The sequence below is a fragment of the Hemicordylus capensis genome, chromosome 1 (genome assembly GCF_027244095.1).
Source record: "Hemicordylus capensis ecotype Gifberg chromosome 1, rHemCap1.1.pri, whole genome shotgun sequence".
Classification (NCBI taxonomy): Eukaryota; Metazoa; Chordata; class Lepidosauria; order Squamata; family Cordylidae; genus Hemicordylus; species Hemicordylus capensis.
The window spans coordinates 216,975,797-216,996,124 of record NC_069657.1 but is presented as its reverse complement, the minus strand read 5'-3'; the positions used below and the strand labels follow the sequence as shown (position 1 = coordinate 216,996,124).

The following is a 20,328-nucleotide window of genomic DNA, read 5'->3' as shown; positions in this document are numbered from 1 at the left end:
GACTGGTTGAAATTATTTGATACCCATCCTGATTCCCGGCAGTATATTTTGGAATACTTCTAGCTAAGTAACTTTGCAAGAGTTGATGGCAAGCATGTGTTACAGTTTCTAAAAAACAATGCTAATGTGAGTTAATTTCTTAAAAATAACTTACATTGGATCGTTTCCATGTAAGGGAGTTCATTACCATTCTTGGCAATGCTTCATTTTTACATGGTTGGTTTTACAATGATCAGTCATATTGTTCACATTTCTCTTTCGGGCTTTGCAGAAGGATTTGCTAAATAAGCCGACATGTTGCACACAGAGTAGTCTGTGGTTCTCTCCTCGCTTAATGATTTTTAACCCCATGAAATCAAATCCTGGTATATGCTGAGCAAGTGTGTATAATTATGATTTGTTCCTCTCTCATCTGAAATCCATGGGAAGCCTTTCTGAGCATTCTGTGGGGACCAGAGGTAAGCATTCCACATATATGGTGCATTCGGAACACCATAAAGATTGCAAATGAGTGATGAGGATTCCCCACAAGCATGAATGATTTCTGGGGCAGAATCAATGCAGAACCCAATAACCACTGAGCACTCTAGGCTGTTTTTCCAAGCCTGTTTCAAGGTATCAAGCATCAAGGGTTCTAATCCCTACACAGTCCTAGCTGACCCTTCTGGTCTAAAATTCAAATGGTTTATCCCTCTGACTTCCAGTGCCAAGTGTATAGGGGATTCATCATAAAGATGTCAAGGGGCAGAGTGATGCCACTCTGTATCCTCAAGTGTTTTCCTTTTGTTATGGGTATGTAAAATACAACCAGTGCAAACTTAATTTGTTTTGACTTCCTTTCCTACCTTGTGTATTACATCTCGGAAAGCCATGTATAATTCCTCCAGCCTGGCTATCCAGACTAGGATGCAAAGGCACCCTGCTTACAACGGGAAGATCACTTGATCAACTGCAATTGCTCTTCTTTACACATGAGCCCCATCTTGTATCATCAGTTACAAAGAGAAAGCAATCTTTTTTAATGTTAATGCTTGCTAATCCAGCTGTGCTGCTACCCCATTATTAATGAATCTGGGAAAAAATTATTATGCAGAGTACTGCAGCTTTTCAAATATTTTGTATCTTGAATCCAGTCTTGTATGGGGCATAAAATAAACAATACATTCTGGATCTGGAGGTGATTTCAGGGTTCTTCAAAACATGCCATCTGAATCCATAAATATTCTTCATCTAAATGCAGAGGTGACATTTCTTTCAGAATATCTTGGCAGGATATTGCTTCATCACTCTGTTTTTTCCCAAATAAGGAGAAGGTAACTGCTCCTGGGAAGAATTTAATTAGATCTTAATGCACGTATTGGATACACTACTAAAAGTAGTAGAAAGAGCCTGGATTTCCCTTCCTCATGTCTCTTTAAAAAGATGCTTCCTTACCAATATGAATGTATCTGGGGAAAGAACAATATATATTTCTTCTTATTTGTATTGTATTGACAATTGGAAAATTTCTTGGAAACAGCTCAGTAGCTTGCTACCCTGTTCGGCCCAAATAGGTTGGTTCAATAAAAGGGTATTGTCTCTGACCCTTTTTTGTTCACCTTCTCTTTAAGGACCATTCAGAAGCTTCTGGAATGGTCCCTATGGGTCAGTGTTATTTCTCCATGCAGTTGTAAAAAGAAGGGGCAGGTGGTATATCCCCCCCCCTAAATCTAAGGAAAGGGGGCTACCCTATCCCAGAAAGACTGCTACAAGTTCCTAATTGCCTCTGCTGAAGCCTGAGGTACACTTAAGTAATTTTGGAGCCTAGACCTAAACACAGTATTTTTAACAGGTAGGGTGTATTTATACAAATATGCACTAGCAGAAACATTTCAACACACAATTTAACATATTCCCATCCCACATATTTCTTTCCCCACTCCCCCCTCTGCCTCTAAATCACCCAGCAAAGGTCATAATCACACTTGGCCGCCTGGTGCAGTATTGGCCAGCAGTGACCACACCACCCTGGACAGTCTAAATAAGATTTGGGGGGCCCCCAGGGGGAGTGCAGGCCCTGGACTTTGGACCCAAAGTCCAGGAGTAAGAGGGCCACTGGCTGAAGCTTGCAATTGAGTGGAGATTTGAACTGGAGCCAGTGCATAGTTGAGGCGTGTAAAAAGGACATACTCAGGCTAACATGGACACCCTGAGGCTTTCCCACAAATCGACCAAGTTGTTGTGTTCAACGTCAAGGGAAAAGTAGCTAAGGGGGAAAAGGAAGGGCTTCCTCATGATCCGTGAAAAAAATGTTTGGGGCTTGGTGGAGGATAAGTCTCTCAGTAGCTGCAAGGAAGGAAGGAAATAAAAGTCTTGATGGCTCTAGATTGCCTCCAGGTTATAGGTAGGACTCCTCTGAACACTAATTGCAGTGGAGCCATTTTGGGGGAGGGGGCTTGCTTTCATCTCCTGCCTGTGGGTTTCCCAGAGGCATTTGGTAGGCCACAGTGAGAAACAGAATGCTGGACTAGTTAGACTTTGGGCTTGATCCTGTACAGCTCATCTCAAATGCTTAGAAGTTAATAGACAGTGCTTTGGTGGATAAGACTGTTTTGCTTCCCTAGATCCTATGTCCTAATCAAATTTATTTATTTGCAACATATAAAGATAACGCTATAAGTCTAGCAGTGCCATTTTGATGAGAGCTAGTGCCTAGGAAACAGTCCCATCACATTACAAGGGCATGCATGGCAGCAAAGTACAGAGAAGACCCTGGAGCTACAAAACAGATTTATGGGAGAGAATGCATATGTAATTTAAACCCTGGCAGCTAGCAGGTGCTCTGAGAAGTCAGATTTAAAATGTTAGTCCTCTGCTTGTACTGAAATTCCAATATTAGTCTTGAATAATACTATTCTCGGTTTATAGTGAAACATCCACTGGAAATGGAAATAAAGGAATCCTATAGGGAAGGCCAGGACAGGAAAGATCAGAAAATAACAGCTATATAAACACTAGCAGTAATATAAAAATATCTATGACTGGAAACAAAAATTACACGTTCCTTATGGACTTTCTGTGGATTAAATATGTTTAAGTGTCAGTGTTCCCCAACAAAGGGGATACTTGGACATGGTACATCTTGATTCTAGTGGCAATTGGATTACAGTAGCTGTACTTTCTCCTGTTTATCTAAGATCTTTAACATACTGCATCGTATGGCCCACTAAGCTGAACTCAGCCCACCAGCCATGTAGTGTGACCTGCTAGGTATTTTGATGACCCCCTTGTTTTTGCCGTTCCAGGAAGGTAAGAAGCCCTGCTGGATCTCCATACATTTCTGATAGGCTCCATTCGGCTTATTGAATCACAAGTTGTGCATGGCTGTCTTAGTGCCTGCTGCTGTGTGATGTCATTACCTTCCTACCCTATGACTGTCCTATACCAAAATGAGGAAACCACACAATGAGGCAAGGCTGTTGGGGTTGCAGCACCCTGGATAGTTCCCAGTGAGATACTTGCTCCATCAAGGACCAGACCTGAAATGAGGTCTTGAATACTTCAGGGCCAGACTACACCTCTCAGGCTCTGCTCCTTGCCTTGAAAGCAGAGGATGGGCCGATACTCTGGCCTGAAACCTAGCCGTTCTCTGCTCTGTCAAGTGACTTCTGGTTGGTTGACAGTGCTGTTGTACAAGCTTTGGGGATACATGATGTTGAGGGGTGTGAGGAGAAACATAAAAATCCTCACACAGCAGAGTGTGCTCTGCTGGAAAAGGAGTTTAGTCCAAAAGCTTATCTGGAGACAGTAGGTTGAGTTTGAAAAAACAAATAAAGATATATTAAGAAACTAAAACATCGCATTCTGAAAGAGAGAGACATTGAACAACATGCATAAACCGGCACTAGCCATCAACAACAACTGACAGATTCTAACTGACTCTTAATTGATTAAGAGAGACCTATTCATATAACTCCTCATGCCTCTACTGGCCAGAAGAGGTGACTGTGTTACTAAGAGCAGTATTTTAGAACTAGCTTAAACCGTGCAGACCATCTGTGTGCTAGTACTTGATTGCTCCCCTCACCTCAGAGATCTCTCCACCCTCGCCTGAGCCACACTCCTGCTCCTGCTCCTTCATCCCCCTCACCCCTCTTGGTCACACCTGCAGCATTACCGTATTACTAATGCCTATTGGCCAATCTGTAGCCCCCTAACTCCAGAGACCTTCCCATCCTCACCCGAGCCCCGCTCCTGCTCCTCCCCACAGGAGCAGCAGCAGCATTTGACCAGGCCCTTCCTCGCTGCTGTCACCGCCATGGCCCCTCGTTCCCTTCAGGCCACTGACAGGCCTAGGCCCATCCCTTACCTGTCTCCCTCCCTCCGCCAATGGCCTCGGTAGCCCCAAACAGCAGCAGTGGTTGACTGGGCCCTTCTTTGCTGCTGCCACCGCCGCCATGGCAGCTTCTGCCCCGCAGGCCGTTGACAGGCTCAGGCCCATCCCTTGCCCTCGCTTTTCTCTCTCTTTCCCTCCTTTCTTTCTCTCTCTCTCTTCCCCTCCGTCTTTCTTCCCCTCCCTTCTCTCTCTCTCTCCCTTAGTTAACAGATCTTGTTAATCTTGTTTCCTTATCTAATTCACACAACGAACGGCAGTCACTTTCTCCCTCATGATCCCTCTTTTCACAGACTCCTGCCCACTGTCGATTGATAGATTGATAGATTTTGATTCCTCTCCTCTACAATCAAGAACATTGTCCAACCAGTAACAGTTGCATTACAACTGACCTTAACCATCACAGGCTCCTCCTTCCTATCTGTATATGGAATCCCCACTGTCCAATCACCATGGTGCTTCTGCTCTCACAGGCGCCTCCCGCCATTTGTATATTGAATCCCCACTGACCAATCAGGTGCTTCTGCTCCCGAACTCTTACGACAGCTGCCAAACACAGGATTAACCACGGGTACACCTTAAAGAATTATATAGATAGATAGATTCTCAATTTGAAAACATGATACATGGTGTGGAGGAAGCAGTTTAGATTGGGTGACTCAGGCTCAAGCGCAAGGCATGCTTGTTTCATGGTCTCCGAATACAGAGCCTCCCAGCTGGCAGGCTCAGGCTTCGGCCTTATGTCAGGAATTAAGGCTGGACTTGGGGCTGGGGCTGGCTGGCTTGGGCCCAACTGCTCCCCCCACCCTGCCCTGGGTCAGACTCTGTGTTACTGCTCAAGGCCAAGATCATTACGACATCCATATGCTTGCTTTAATTAAACTTTCTTTGCTATAATATAGGACTTTCATTTTATATATGTATTGTCAGAAGATGCCTCCACAGGCATCTTACACAGGCAGCTAAGATTTTCATACCGGAAAGCCACAGCTATGCAAATATTTTTGAAGTTTAAATACAGGTACACAGCCATTCATCCAGAACTGCTTGTCAGCTTGAAAATATTATTGTGGTGTTGAATCTGGGAGTTATCTGAAAGATACAACCTCAAAATCATAGTAAGATTGGAAATTATTTATTTTCTATAGATTCCCTTTTTTCTTCTAGACTTGGTGTTCAGAAAACTAGGAAGTGTATGTGAAACTACAGTATGATTGAATACTATATTTGCTTACTTTTTTTAAAAAAAGCCCCACTCTTTAGGTGAAAAATCTCCCAGGGTGGTTTATAATAACTGAACAAAATAATGAATAATAATCTATTAAAAACCGACTCAACAGCATGCAAACAATATATTTTAATAAAGCCAGCTAAAACATGAACAGTCTAAAAGGCCAGGGCAATCTAAAAGATCTTCATCCGGCACTGAGAATAAACCAATGGAGCATGCTTCTATAGGACGAGTGCCACCACAGAGAAGGCTCTCTCATGAGTCTCCATCTGCTGCTCCACGGTTGGAATGGAATCCAGAGTAGGCCTTTGAGGTTGAGCTCAACAGGTAAGTTGGTTGATATGAAAAGAGGTGGCCTTTAAGGTATTCTAGTCCTAAGCTGTTTAGGGCTTTAAAGTAACAACTGGTTTCTCATCAAAACAATTTGTCTGGGTTAGGTATTTTCAAGGTTAAAGTGCTGATGACACAACTTTTAATTTTATGCTATGTTGTGCCAAATGACTAGCAGGAAGGTGACCCAGGAATAGAAATTCTGCAACATCTTAAGGTACAATAGTGAAAACCTAGTTGACATTACTCCTGATAAAGCGGATGCTATCTTCCTCTCCTTGAATGTACTCATCATTCTTGTAATTCTATGGTGTTTTAAATGCCAGAAGGAAGTGAGGCTATATCTAGCAAATGTTTAGAAAACAAGAGTGGACAATTATTGGCTGGAAGGTTAATATTTTGTAGGATTTTATTTATTTATTTATATACCACCCAAAACGTGCATCTCTGGGTGGTGTACAACAAAAACAATACAAATTAAACAAAATTTTAAAAAATGATTAAAACATTAGCATCATTTAAAACCCAACATTAAAAACTATTAAAACTATAAATCTAATGAAACGCCTGGGTGACCATATGTGTCTTCAGTGTCTTATTAAATATTGCCAGAAATGGGGAGGCTCTTATTTCAACAGGGAGTGCATTCCAAAGTCCAGGGGCAGCAACGGAGAAGGCCCGTCCCCAAGTAACCACCAGACGAGCTGGTGGCAACCATAGACTGATCTCTCCAGATGATCTCAGTGGGCTGTGGGGCTCATGGCGAAGAAGACATTGTCTTAAATACCCAGGGCCTAAGCTGTTTAGGGTTTTATATGTAATAACCAGCACCTTGTATTTTGCCCAGAAACTTACCAGCAGCCAGAGTAGCTCTTTTAATATGGGAGTAATGTGGTCTTTCCAAGATGACCCAGAGACCAACCTGGCCGCTGTATTATGTACTAACTGCAGTTTCTGGACTACGTACAAAGGCAGCCCCACATAGAGTGCGGGGATCTTTCGTCTCATACTGCACGGGAGATGGCAATGGTAAACCCCTCCTGTATTCTACCAAAGAAAACCAGATGGTTTTGTGGTCGACATCGACTTAACAGCACAACTTAACCTTTATTCCACAGTTGATGAGGTGTTCCATAGCCAAGAGAATTGTAAGCAAAGAGTTTAAAGTTAATTTTTAATAGCCACTGCTACATTTGTTTCCAACAGCAATATTGGTATTTGCATGCTATTGGCAGGCCCCAGTGGCCCCTACTAAATGGCTGGGAAAGTGTGGGATATAATATTTTAAATAATACTTGTGAAATACCTTCTTATTTAACAACAAATATTTAAAAAGTGTGTGCTTCCTGGAGACTGTGCTTAATTTTATATCTAGAATATCAGATATTTCGAATTTGAGCTCTGAATTTGAATATTTTAAGTGAATACAAGGTGTTAGAATTCAGCACACTAGAATTACAACATGTATCTTATGTATTGCAATGTTATGTTGTGGCTGTGGCGGAAAGATATTGAGCCTATTCCCACAATCACTAGAAAGCGGGCTAAGCGAGCACTCCATTAACCTTGTATTTTTGATCGTGTGCCACTGTGGTGCACGGCAACACATGAGTAGACCCCCAAGGCCCCTGATCCCCGCAGCCTCCACCAGCTCCATGACAGAGCCAGTGGTCGTATGGACGGTCAATCCAGCTGCCCAGGGCTCCGCGGCTGATAGTCTGCGGGGAGAGCAGGCTAAGCTCGCTCTCCCCACCAAACTCCATTTGGGGCTACACACAGATTGTGTGAAGCACCCCATTAAATATCATTGCCTTTTGTAACTGAAAGATGTACATTCAATTAAAAAAAATTAATATTATTAATTAATATTAAGCTGAAGTTTGAATTTGTTTGTTTGTTTGTGCTCCTTCGGAATACTGGACCCCTCCCCCACAGCTTCTGAGCATATACAATAGGTAATTGTTTTGTTTTTAGCGTAGTGGCTGTGCAGGGGAGGACCACGATTTTAGCTGGTCCCCCCACTATTTGCAGTCACCCGTGCCACCCCGAAGCCTATTCCTTAAGATTGGGGGATCCACTAGAGTACAATGGCATAAGGTATGAGGGTCTGAGAATCACAACCTGCTTGCATGAACAGAACAATTCCATGAACTAACTTTGGGGAGGGAGAATCTATAGAATAAATGAGATCATACATTAGATGTCAGCAGGACAGCCCTTTTGTCAAATCTGGTCCCTGAGTGGCATGTGCCAGCTCCAGAGGCTAAAAGGAGGATGTCAATTAATAACATCTCTTGCAACAGGATTTGTCTGCTGGCCTGATAATTCTTAAGGGTAGGGCATGAACCCTTGGTCTCTTAGACCCACCCATTTCCTTATCAAAGTGGCCCCTGTTGACTAGGGTTATAAATAAATCATCATATTGTTTTGAACATTTGTTGTTATGTAAAACAGGTGCACATGGGCAAGAAAATAACTGTTCATTTTTTGTAAAGTAATTCCACTACTAAAAAGGAACAACACAATTAAAATAACTTGTGAGGATACTCTTCACTCTTAATTCCAAATGCTAACCTTTACTAATTGTCACTAAATTGAGGTCATCCCACAAAGGGAGCGTCAGAGTTAATCTCTCAGGGCTCAACATTAGCATGCAAATGTTCTTTAATAACTGCATTATCATATTGCACAATATAAAAAGCTGCTGTGGACCCAAAGTAGTTCTCTGTATGGTGGTTCATAAACTACCAATGGGCTATAGAAGCCTTGCAACTGGGTCATGAATTTGCTGGCAGAAGATATTGGAGATACTGGAAAATGAGGGTCATCAGCTAAGTTGAATATAACCCCTATTTCCATGGGCAAGTAACTACTCCTGACTGAATCTAGGCTCTGGGTACTTGATTGGGCTGCTTCGTCATCTGTGTCAATAACTACCATTGACATGACAGTCACACCTGGAAAGCAGGCAGAGAACAAATATTTCCTTCCACGTAGCTTCTGCATATGAACTTCAAAACCGGCCACTGCTGCATTTTTAATACCTGTAACTGGTAGCCATGCGGTTTTCCCTGAAGCCTAGAAGATCTCTCCAGGGACAGTGGATTATACATAGAGGAATGTTCTGAGTCAGCCCTAGTAGGAAGGGTTCTGCTTCTTTCCTTTTTATCTGCAGCCTGGTGATCATATACCTGGCCTGTGGGTTTTCTTTGTATGGTGGAGAAATTGATGTATGTTACCCCCTCTACCATGCAAGGTCCAATCTCCCACTCACGGATCGGATTCAGAGTATTATTGTTTTTAAAATAAAGGTGAGTGAGTGGGAGACCATGTGATTGGACCTTTTGCTCCTCTCTGTGCAGTCCTTATGCCAGCATGTCCTCTTCCACAAACACACCACAGATAAATGAATAAAATATTCATCTATGGAACTCCTTAATGAGCTTTCAGTGCAAAGTGTGGCAGCATATTATCCATTATACTTGTTCTGCCCAAATAGGGTGAGTGGGCGACAAAAAGGCAAATGCTGTTCAGTGTTGTGAAGTTTAAAGGGATGCACATTGGGATGAACCTCCCCCCCACAACTTCATACGTACGCTGATGGGATCTGAGCTGTTGGTGACTGACCAGAAGAGGGATCTTTGGGTCGTGGTGGACAGCTTGTTGAAAGTGTCAACTCAATTTGCAGCAGCTGTGAAAAAGGCCAATTCCATGCTAGGGATCATTAGGAAAAGGATTAAAAACAAAACTAATATTCTGATGCCCTTATACAAAACTATGGTGCGGCCACAACTGGAGTACTGCGTACATTTCTGGTCACCACTTCTAAAGAAGGACATTGTAGAATGGGAAAAGGTGCAGAAGAGGGCAACCAAGATGATCAGGGGCCTAGAGCACCTTCCTTATGAGGCAAGGCTACAACACCTGGGGCTATCTAGTTTAGAAATAAGATGCCTGCAGAGAGACATGATAGAGGTCTATAAAATCATGCATGGTGTGGAGAAAGTATATATAGATAAACTTTTCTCCCTCTAGCATAACACTAGAACCTGGGGTCATGCCATGAAACTGATTTCCTGAAATTTAGGACCAACAAACGGAAGTACTTTTTCACACAACACATAATCAACTTGTGGAATTCTCTGCCACAAGACATGGTGACAGCCAACAAACTGGATGTCTTTAAGAGGGGTTTGGATAACTTCATGGAGGAGAGGTCTATCAACGGCTACTAGTCTGAGGGCTGTAGGCTACCTCCAGCCTCGGAGGCAGGATGCCTCTGAGTACCACTTGCAGGGGAGTAACATCAGGAGAGAGGGCATGCCCTCAACTCCTGCCTGTAAGCTTCCAGCGGCATCTGGTGGGCCACTGTGTGAAACAAGATGCTGGACTAGATGGGCCTTGGGCCTGATCCAGCAGGGCTGTTCTTATGTTCTTATGCAAGAAGGCTCTGCAAGCCTACAGAGGTCTGATTATCTAAGATAAGGCTTAGCTGGTGTGGGAAGGATGAAAGGCACTTCGAGATGTGAACGTCTGTGCTGAAGTTGCCTGAAGAGTTTCCTGAGGCTTTCTCAGAAATTCTGAAAAGTGCTATTGTGAAGAATCTGAATTGTTAGTACTATTAATGAGTAGAGCAATAAGGTCACTAGTCCCAGTTGCAGCTTGGACACAGGTGCAAAAAGTTAGTTAATATTTTTAGGTATCCAAATCATGATAAACTTGTCTTGTTTTTGGTGTGGACTATTTAGAGGTTTTTAAGGTAACTCGTTGGATATTAGCTTGATTGCCGAGGCACCTTGCTGGACAAAATGGTATGTTGGTCGCTTTGCATTGGCTCTGTACCTAATACAGTGGAGCACTTTCAGCTACTGATATTGCTGATGGGGTCAAAAAGAACTAGACTGGTAACCCTGGGACAGCTACTCTCGATTGCACAGCAGAACCACCTTCTGATTCCTCCACATTCACAGATGCAAATGTCCTTTGTTCCCCCACTTTGCAGATACGTCCCTGTGAGGTGAGAGGAGACTTCTTTTTGCCATATTGTTTAAATGATTGTGTGACAGATATTAAAGAGCTCTTGTGCCAACAGCTACACAGCCAGAAAAAAGTAAGAGATGTAGTTTGCTCATTCTGAGAGTATATTGATGCCTGTCAAGTGGTTGTCAGGAGCTGGGATTTTTTTAAAAAAGAAAAAGTCAGTGGCACTGCAGTTAGATCTCTTTTCTCTTCCTTGTTTTTCTTTTCTTTCTCCATTATTTTGGTTTTTTTGGGGGTATAGATATTGAGATTATGCCAGAGTTTGGCCTGCCAGGAACGTATGCTACAGAGAGAACCTCTGGTTCCCATCTCATTCAGGCAGTCATGTGAACCAGCCATATCTATCTATCTATCTATCTATCTATCTATCTATCTATCTATCTATCTATCTATCTATCTATCTATCTATCTCAGAGTCCTTAGATCCCTTCCTGCCATAAGCAACATATGTATAGCTTTCTTGAGAAGCAGTTGGATCATCCGTACATTCCAGCCTGTAGGATTAGTGAATTACTATAGAAGGGTGGGATTTGTGGTTTGCATGGTAGGTACCTATGTCCACCTTTTGTAATAGTTCAAGTAACTCCTCCCCGCCACCACAAATTGTCAAATTTCTCTTCAGTTTCAAGGGACAGCCCTTGGAAGGCTTTGGGCCTTCAGTTTTAATGCCTGCAGCTTGAAGAGTCACAAAGTATTAGCCACAGAGGGAGGACTGTTTTGAAATACGTTTGAAAAGCATAACACTTAATTCCTAAAATTGCCATGTGTTGTGCCTCACATGCCTGCTCCTCATCCCAGCTCAGGGTGTGGATTGGTTGAAAATTGGAAAACGGGGATTCCAAGCATATTGGCGCAACTTTTGTACAGGGGTCTGCATGTACTGACGGTGTCCGATCTCTGCACTACACGTAACCAGCGTATTTCAGTCTGAGTTGATCTCCCATCTGCCAGGGATGATTAGAGGTTCAGCAGTTTTCAAGACTGGGTTCTGTAAGACTGGCTTGTGCTATCTGTGTGCAGTATCCTTGTGCTATCTGTGTGCAGTATCCTGGGAGGAAGAACTATGTTTCCTAGGGGCTCTATTAGATGTTACACTAAGTGTGCACTTGCTGCTTCAATGGCATCTCGTGTTTCTCCCCCCACCCTCCTTAATGACTGGTAGAACTTACCCATGTCATGGTGTCACAATGTTCTGTTTTCCCACACTTACGCTCTACATAATAGGTGTCTGCTTTCACGGAACGCAGAATGTGGTGGTGGTGTCATGACACAGGCAAGGCCTATTTGGCATTACTGAGGAGGCAGAGCGAGCTAAATGTGCAGCTGCTGTTTTCAGTGTGGGCTGTGTGTTTGGTGCAACATCTAGCTTATCTTTGAGATGGGGTCCCCATTTTCTGATCGGCTTCTTCCTGCTCTTTGGCAATAAATGCCAGTCTTGGGCTGCGTTCGGATGGCAACTTCTACTACTTGGTTGTGCAGTTTCATGTTAAATCATGGCAAGTACCACAACTGCACAAGAAAAGCGGTGCACATCTGAATATAACTTTGAGCAACAATGCTTTCAAAATCTGTTGTTTGGCCTATGGCACCCATTTACTTTGATAACCCCTATGGGTTATTGGGAAAGTCTCTTCCATGGTAGCATCTGTGTGAATCTTATAAGAAAGTAATTGTGTCTTTGCAGTCTGCATACTCTGTGTACTACTGTGTGCATGCACTGGAAAGCAATAGCTAATTGTATCTACCTATCCTAACTGTTGTATTTGTGTTCACGATTGTAAAAGCTGTGTGCATAATTTTTGCACTGATTGTGATGCAGACAGAGGTGCACCTAGGTAATTTTGGAGCCTGGACCTAAAGGCCTTTGGAGCCACCTGCCCACGTTACCTTGAGCATTATCCCCCTACACACACACACACACACACACACACACACACACACACACTAACTATTACAAATGCTGTTTTTAACACATGGGTTCTTGAGGGCACAAACTGCAACTGAACTCACAAGAATGTAAGACTATAAAACAGGTATATTTGTGCAAATATGCACTAGCAGAAACATTTCAACACATGACTTAAAATATCCCCACCCCACATATTTCTTTCCTCGCTCCCCCCTTTCTCTCTTAAAGCACCCGGCACAGGTCACAATCTCATTTGGCTGCCTGGCACAGTATGGGCCAGCAGCAACCACACCACCCAGACTAAATAGGATTTGGGAGGGCCCAGGAGGTGGGGAGGCCCTGGACTTTGGCCCAGAGGTAGGAGCGCCACTGGATGCTGACATGTCTTCTCTGCAGGAATCTGTAATGTGTGCAGCAGGCAGTGGGAGAGTGCTTGCTTTGTGTGCAGAAGGTCCCAGGTTCTGTCCCTGGCATCTCCAAATAGGTCGGGAGGAAGTCCCTCTCTGAAACACTGGAGAACTGCTGCCAGCCATTATATACTGAGCTAAACAGATCAATAATCTGACTGAGAATAAGATGGCTTCCAAGTTCCGACATTCATACGTGTAATAGCTGACTGCATTTTGTGTTGGCCAGATTCACAATGCTGTCTGTGTTTTGTCCACTTGAGCTGTGCCCAGTTTTGGTCGGGGCTGTTCGCACGTAAAATAAAATAATTTGTATGAGTGATGGTTTCACACTGTGATAGTTCCGTCCAGAACTGTGATGTCATGCCCCTCCTCAGCAACTTGCGTTGTACGCAGCCTTTAGGCAGACTCATTTTTACATGTGAGGAATTTTCAGAACCACAACTTTGCGTATGAGTCCAGAAGCCAAGGGCACATCCATGAATTAGAATCATCAGTTCTGTGTGAATAGAAACCGCATGGAAAGCTTTTCCTTCAGTGTTGACGGTCAGTGATAATCCCAAAACCTTCATAGCACAAGCGCTCCCCCTCTCCGAATAAAAATATCTTTTCAGTTCCTAAGAGCCACTTAAATAGCTACCCTTTTGGAAAACCTAAGAGGATTTTTGTAAATTAGCATTTTATGTAAGATGGTTTGTCTTGTGTTTGTATTACATAGTGTGAACTAAAATAAGGTATGAACAGAAGGGAGGGAAAGAAATGGAAAAGCTCAAGGGGAAAATTGTGTGTGGCAGAAGAGCCTAGCACTGTTGTAATATTTAACCTTTATGGGAATTTTAAAAGGGCTATAATAATGGCAGTTTCTTGAGGAAAGCAGACTAAGGCGGCAAGCCTAAACACTTAATAATGAATAAGCCTATTGGATACAGTCAATAGGACTTGCTTCTGAGTAAGCATGTAGGGGACTGCTCTGCTAAGTAGGTTAACAAAGTGCTTCCTTAATGGACAGTGGAACCAGGTTGTAGAGCCCATATCTTTAGGGGTTTTTAAATAGTGACTGGATGAGCATCTCCATCAAGCATGACTTAGGTCCACAGAATTCTGCTCTTGCATGGCTTGACGCTAGAGGCCCATCCCTGCAATGAATAACAATGTGTTTGTGCCAGGAAGTAAGGCCCTGAACTGGATGAGACTTATTTTCGCCTGCTTAGGGCAGCATGAACCCTTTTTGTACACTGAGCAGGATCTATGAATCCAGGAATAATGTGTAAACAAATCCTGTGATCTCTGTTTGCTCTTTTATCTCCATCTTTGTTGTAGGATATAGTCCAGTTCTTCTGCCTGTGAGCTGCACAACGTCCTGCAATGTGAGGAAACATTTATTTCGCAAACTCCATCTGCAAGATAGTTGCTAAAATCCTGTTTGCTTCATTTTGGTCTCTTTGTCTACATGGGCAAAGAGCAGCCACAAGATTTCTACAGAAAAAAAGTTGCATTTAGCAATGCATTAAACTCTGTGTTTGAATGATTGATCAAGGGAGTTCTGCAGCTTACAAACGGTAACTGGGGGCTCAAAATATTGCACCTGTTCTCCTCTTAATGTGAGAACCAGTACAGATGTAATGCTACCCTTTCTTCTCAAGGTGTTCAGAAGACGGGGCATTTTATGGGGCTGCACACTCCTCTCACGCCTCTCTCGCACATTTGTTTCCCCCTCCCTTTAATTTTTGAAGCCAATCATAGAGTTTAATCTGCACTGGCATTTTTGCTAACTGTAGTTGGCTACAACCCACAGCTTGCAAACCATCTCTTAACTATGGCTGTGTGGGTTGGTTTAGAGCTAACAGGTTTGTGAAAATGCTTGGGCAGATAAAACACGAACAATTATTTGCTTCAAAACGAAAAGGGATTTGGGTGTGAGGACAAAGGAGCCTGTGAAGCACTTGCTAACCAAGTTTTGAAGAACAGGCAGCATTATGTCTATGCTACTTATGTGCCATAGAATGTCACCCATTTTCCTGTTTTTATAATAAAATATATAGGCCACAATTCAACACAGGCTTAGTTGTGCTGAAGGCTATTTACCTACAAAAGACTTAAGTGTGCTTCCCTTTCTGTTGGTTTGTAGTCACCGTATACAGCATGACTGTATTATTATTTATGCTTTCTGTATGAATTTCCAGTGCAGCAAGTGTTTCACAGTTCTCATTTATTGGTAGGTAAGAGATTATCAGCTACCTTAAGTGGCGCAGAGGGGAAATGCTTGACTAACAAGCAGAAGGCTGGTATGTTTCCCAGACTATATCGGGCAGCAGTGATATAGGAAGATGCTGAAAGGCATCATCTCATATTTTGTGGGAGAAGGCAATGGTAAACGCCTCCTGTATTCTACCAAAAGAAAACCACAGGGCTCTTTGGGCTCCAGGAGTCGAAATCGATTTGACGGCACACTTTACTTTTAAGAGATTATCAACCTGTATGTATTAAACTATGTATTTTCTCTTTCTCTGAAATAAAATAGTATAGAGGAAAAAAACCAGTCTTTTATATGTTTGAGTCTCTTTAGAGTTTAGAACTGGTGTTCTTTATAACTCCCACCATCACCCTTTTTTTTAACGTAGGGCAAATTGGTACCATGTGTTTTTGGAGCTGGTATAGATTTATTTTGCTTTCAGAGCCTGATATGAAATTACATCTTGAAATGTTTTCATAAAAACTCAGGTTTTGTCCTGCTCCTTTCCATTAAGTCACTTGAAAAATAAGTTAAGCTTTTAATCTAAAACACTCTCTTGGACACAATATGTAGGGTACTGCCCCACTGTTGTTTTCACATATGTATGCAGATGAAGAGGAGGGGCTATGAAGATCGGGAGGGCTCAGTGATCCGTGGATCCCATTGAGACAAAGTAAGTGGCTTGCCTGTCACAACAAGATTAAGGCACTGACAAATCTGCCTGCTCAAGAAACTGGGGTAATCAGGTATAGCAGAGGAGCTCCTGAGAACTTTTCCTCATATACAGGAATGGTTGTAATTCGGTGTTATCGAGAACAATACAATGCTACAACTGGCAAAATCTACCCTCTTTGATGGTGGGTAGCCTGATGTTATTGACTCATATCATGGGCCCTAGGGTGGTGCTGGTCTTGTAATATTTGTTACAGGTATTTTTGACCTCATTGTTACCATGCTCACTGTGCATCCAGTTCTCCACTTCCTCACTGTAACATCTAGTGGAGCTTAAGTCACACTGTGACATCACAGTGCTCTCTGTTCACCCACCCACATTATAGATTGTTGGCTGTCGGTAGGGTGGGAACGTATCTAACGTCTTGACGTCCAGTATATTCTACTGTGCATTACAGGGGGGAAGTGGGGTGCTAGATATGTTTTTGGTAGCTGCTGCACAGTCGTTACAACATCTCTTTTGGCCCAGAGCGGGAGCAGCCCATGCTTCAGTTGCTAGAGAACTGACACAGATTAAAAGTATAGTAAGAGGAAGAATTATGTTAAAATTATTGTTAAAGAGTTGTATCACGTATGTCTGTTGCAATGCTCCTTGGTCACTGTGAAGAACAGTGCACATTCCCACTCTTTATGCCTTTCAAATGGGTTGGATGTTGCTTCAAGCTTATCCTGCCCTCCAAATGTCAGACCTAGCATCTTACCTCCGAGTGACAGCTGGGGAAAACAATGGGGTGCCAGCAGCCCTTGGGTTTAATTTGCAGCATGCAAGCCGTCCATGGTGTGCTCTGCTAAGCTTCTCTGTACAGTGCTGACTTGAAGTTGCTGCCCTCTATTAACTGACTGCTCTTACAAACTCTGGGACCTTGCTGGAATTATTATGAAGCTGACAGGCAATGTTATGATAAGCAAAGGAGGACAACATGACAGTCTTTGTGAAAAACTGGGCCTTATTTATCATGGGCAGCCATATAATTTATTTCCTATGCTGCAAATGGATTAATAAAAAATGTGGTGTGTTTTCCCCCGATGCTGCAACCTTTCCCAAGGTTTCTGTGCCTGATAATTCAGAAATCTTCTAAAAGTATTGATGAGGTTTAGTTTTTCTTAAAGAGCATCTATAATTCCTCATTTAAGAATATAAGATCCCTGCTGGAATTTATCTCGTCTAGCATCCTGTTTCTCACAAGGTCCCCCTTTCCCACGGTGGCTCCCCCGAAACTGGTATTCATAGGCGCACACTGCCTCTGAACATAGAGGTAGCCTATAGTTTTCAAGACTAGTAACCATTGATAGACCTGTCTTTCACGACATTTAACTTCAAAACATTCTCTCTGTTCAGATTTGCTTGCTCAAATGTGTTTGTATTTTCATACAAAATTGATTATCAGTCTGTCCCATGAGTAAGGCTAAAAACTGGGTAAGATGTCACAGCAGGTTTTTTGGCCACTGTGGAGAAATTCCTATGTTGAGGCTGGCATGTTAAAACGAAGCCTGTAATATGGCATGCTGCTGCTTAAATCCTGTTGGCTTCAGTGGAGAAGTCTGTGTGCAGGATTACGTTTCGTGTTGTACAAAAAATTGTATTCTCTCTCTCTCTCTCTCTCTCTTTAAACAAGGAAGAGATTTGTATTTTGGGGGATGATTTTGTGTTGGCACAACTGTATTCCAGAAGGAAAAAATGGTTCATATTATAAGTGGTCCGTGTCACTTTAAGTTGTTACCAACAGGGGTTGAAAAACCCCAGATGGCTGTTTGCCCAGCAGTTTTAGAATTACTACTTTTTAAAACTGTAGCCCTTTGGAGAGCTAGCACCTAAATATTTTGATACTGGTGCCCAAGATCTTGCAATACTTTCCCGTCGTTATGATTAAGTATGTAAGAAGTTACAGACAGACAGTAGTGCCTGACTGCCTGGGAGTCACCAGTGAGTCCTGGGAGCATAATGTAATCACATGAAATATATTTTGAGCCATCTGGAGGCTGGTATTAAGGAGCCCCTTCATTCATTCACTGCCTCCCTAGTGCCCTGCCCTCTTGCTCTCTCTCTCATCCTACCTCTGGTTTAAATCTGGGAAGTGGTAATTTCACTGCAGTTACTTTTCTTTGGGTCACATCTTGAGCAGGAAGGAATCCTATGACAAGATACATTCCTATTGGGATGTGACTGGGCAACCTGACCTTGTGGGCCCTTGTGATCTTCTTTTGCCCTTTACTTCTTAAGGATTCTGACTCTCAGTGGGAGTCACCAGCCTGTCAGCAGTGGTTGTTGGAGAAAGCACAAAAAGCAAAGGCAATTATCAGATCCAAAGGTGGGAGCTGACCGATCTAAAAGTTCATTGGCAGCTTCCTCAGTAAGACATTAGTAAAGGTAAAGTGTGCTGTCAAGTCAACTTCAACTCCTGGCGCCTACAGAGCCTTGTGGTTTTCTTTGGTAGAATACAGGAGGGGTGTACCATTGCCTCCTCCCGTGCAGTATGAGATGATGCCTTTCAGCATCTTCCTATATCGCTGCTGCCCGATATAGTACAAGTGGGCATTTGAACCGGCAACCTTCTGCGTTTCCCCATTGTGCCACTTAAGGTGACTCATTAGTAGGACACTTCAGAACTGCTGGTGTATGCTGTCCTTCAACCATATGGGAGTTTTTATATTGTTTAATTTGTTTTTATTGTTGTAGGTGACCTTGGTCACTCTGGGGGCCTCTGAGGCCAAAGGGCAGGGTATAAATAGTTTGATAAATTATTCTGCAGTTTGTAAACGTTGTTGGAGTTTTAGATATTCAGGGCCCCAATGTGTGATAAAGTGTACTCTCTCAGCTTCTGTCAGAAATCAACAGAAATATTACACTCCAAAGTCGTTACCATTTGGGGATAAGAAACCAGTAATACTACAGCTCTTTAATGTCGCTCTCTGCCTATGCATTTTAAACATGCACTATCTTTTTGTACTGACATGGGAAAAAGCCTCACAAGTGGTATTAATATAATGCTTAACATGCGCAGACTGCAGTCGTTAGCTGGAGAAAACCTCATTGCATTCATTTCCTGTTATCACTGAACTAAGCAAAGATGAGCGAAGAGTCAGGCCAGAGTTTCCGGAGTTGAAAACATTCTGAAGAAACCATATGTGTAGAAGGTTTAAGTGTGCTCCCCTGCCCCCAAATTTGCTTGCTTCTCTAGGAATTATTGCTGGAACTACAGAGAATCTGTCTTATTCTCAGCAAAATAATGCACTTAATACTCTTGATTCTTTTAGATTTTGAGGGTTCTGCTCTACAGTTATTCTGTCCTGAAATGAAATTTAAATGACTTCATTTTTGACATTACTTAGGCCAGGGGTAGGCAACCTTGGCTCTCCAACTGTTGCTGAACTACAGTTTATTCTGACTGGGGATTATGGGATTACACCACCTAATAGCACAGTGGGGAAATGACTTGAATAGCAAGCCAGAGGTTGCCAGTTCGAATCCCCACTGGTATGTTGCCCCGACTTTGGGAAACACCTATATTGGGCAGCAGCGATATAGGAAAGATGCTAAAAGGCGTCTTCTCATACTGTGCGGGAGGAGGCAATGATAAACCTGTCCTGTATTCTACCAAAGACAACCAGAGGGCTCTATGGTTGCAAGGAGTCGACACTGACTCAACGGCGCACTTTACTTGAGTTCAGCAACAACTCTGGAGTGGAGAGTCAAGGTTGCCTTCCCCGACTTAGGTAGTCAAGGGTTAAATTTATTACCTACCCTGAGCATCTGTGTTAAAGCAAACTATACATGTAAGTAAATAGCATTTTCTTATTTCATTCTTCCTCACAGCAACCTTGTGAGGAAGGTCCATATTTTCCTCTCTCACATGAAGGAGATCTTAGTAGTCTATAGAGTCAAAAGGTAGCAAGACTGTGGCTGAATTTGGATTTGATGCCATCTCCCTGGCTGAAGACTAGCATTGTGTTCACTGAAGCACACAGGCTCCACAATCTGTCCAAGATTCAGTAGAAGTGAAGAAAAGAGTCCTTGGAGAACTGGGGGCTCTGTTCCTACGTCCTTGTTGATTTTGAGATAGTGGGCCATGTTAA

The 20,328-nt window shown here is 42.9% G+C and overlaps 1 protein-coding gene across 14 annotated transcripts in view; it reads left to right on the top strand.

Moving 5' to 3' along the window:
* ANKRD44 (ankyrin repeat domain 44) overlaps positions 1 to 20,328 on the top strand; it is a 205,493-nt gene that overhangs the window by 42,119 nt on the left and 143,046 nt on the right. For 11 of the 14 annotated variants that reach the window (XM_053277457.1, XM_053277467.1, XM_053277448.1 and 8 more), the window contains exon 1: positions 16,609 to 16,778. The exons of 2 other annotated variants lie outside the window; for them this stretch is intronic. In XM_053277457.1, the coding sequence (XP_053133432.1) occupies positions 16,674 to 16,778 (105 nt within the window). In that variant the 5' untranslated portion in view covers positions 16,609 to 16,673. Of the gene's footprint in view, positions 1 to 16,608; positions 16,779 to 20,328 lie in introns of those variants that run through there. One more of the 14 variants, XM_053277431.1, reaches the window with a different exon arrangement.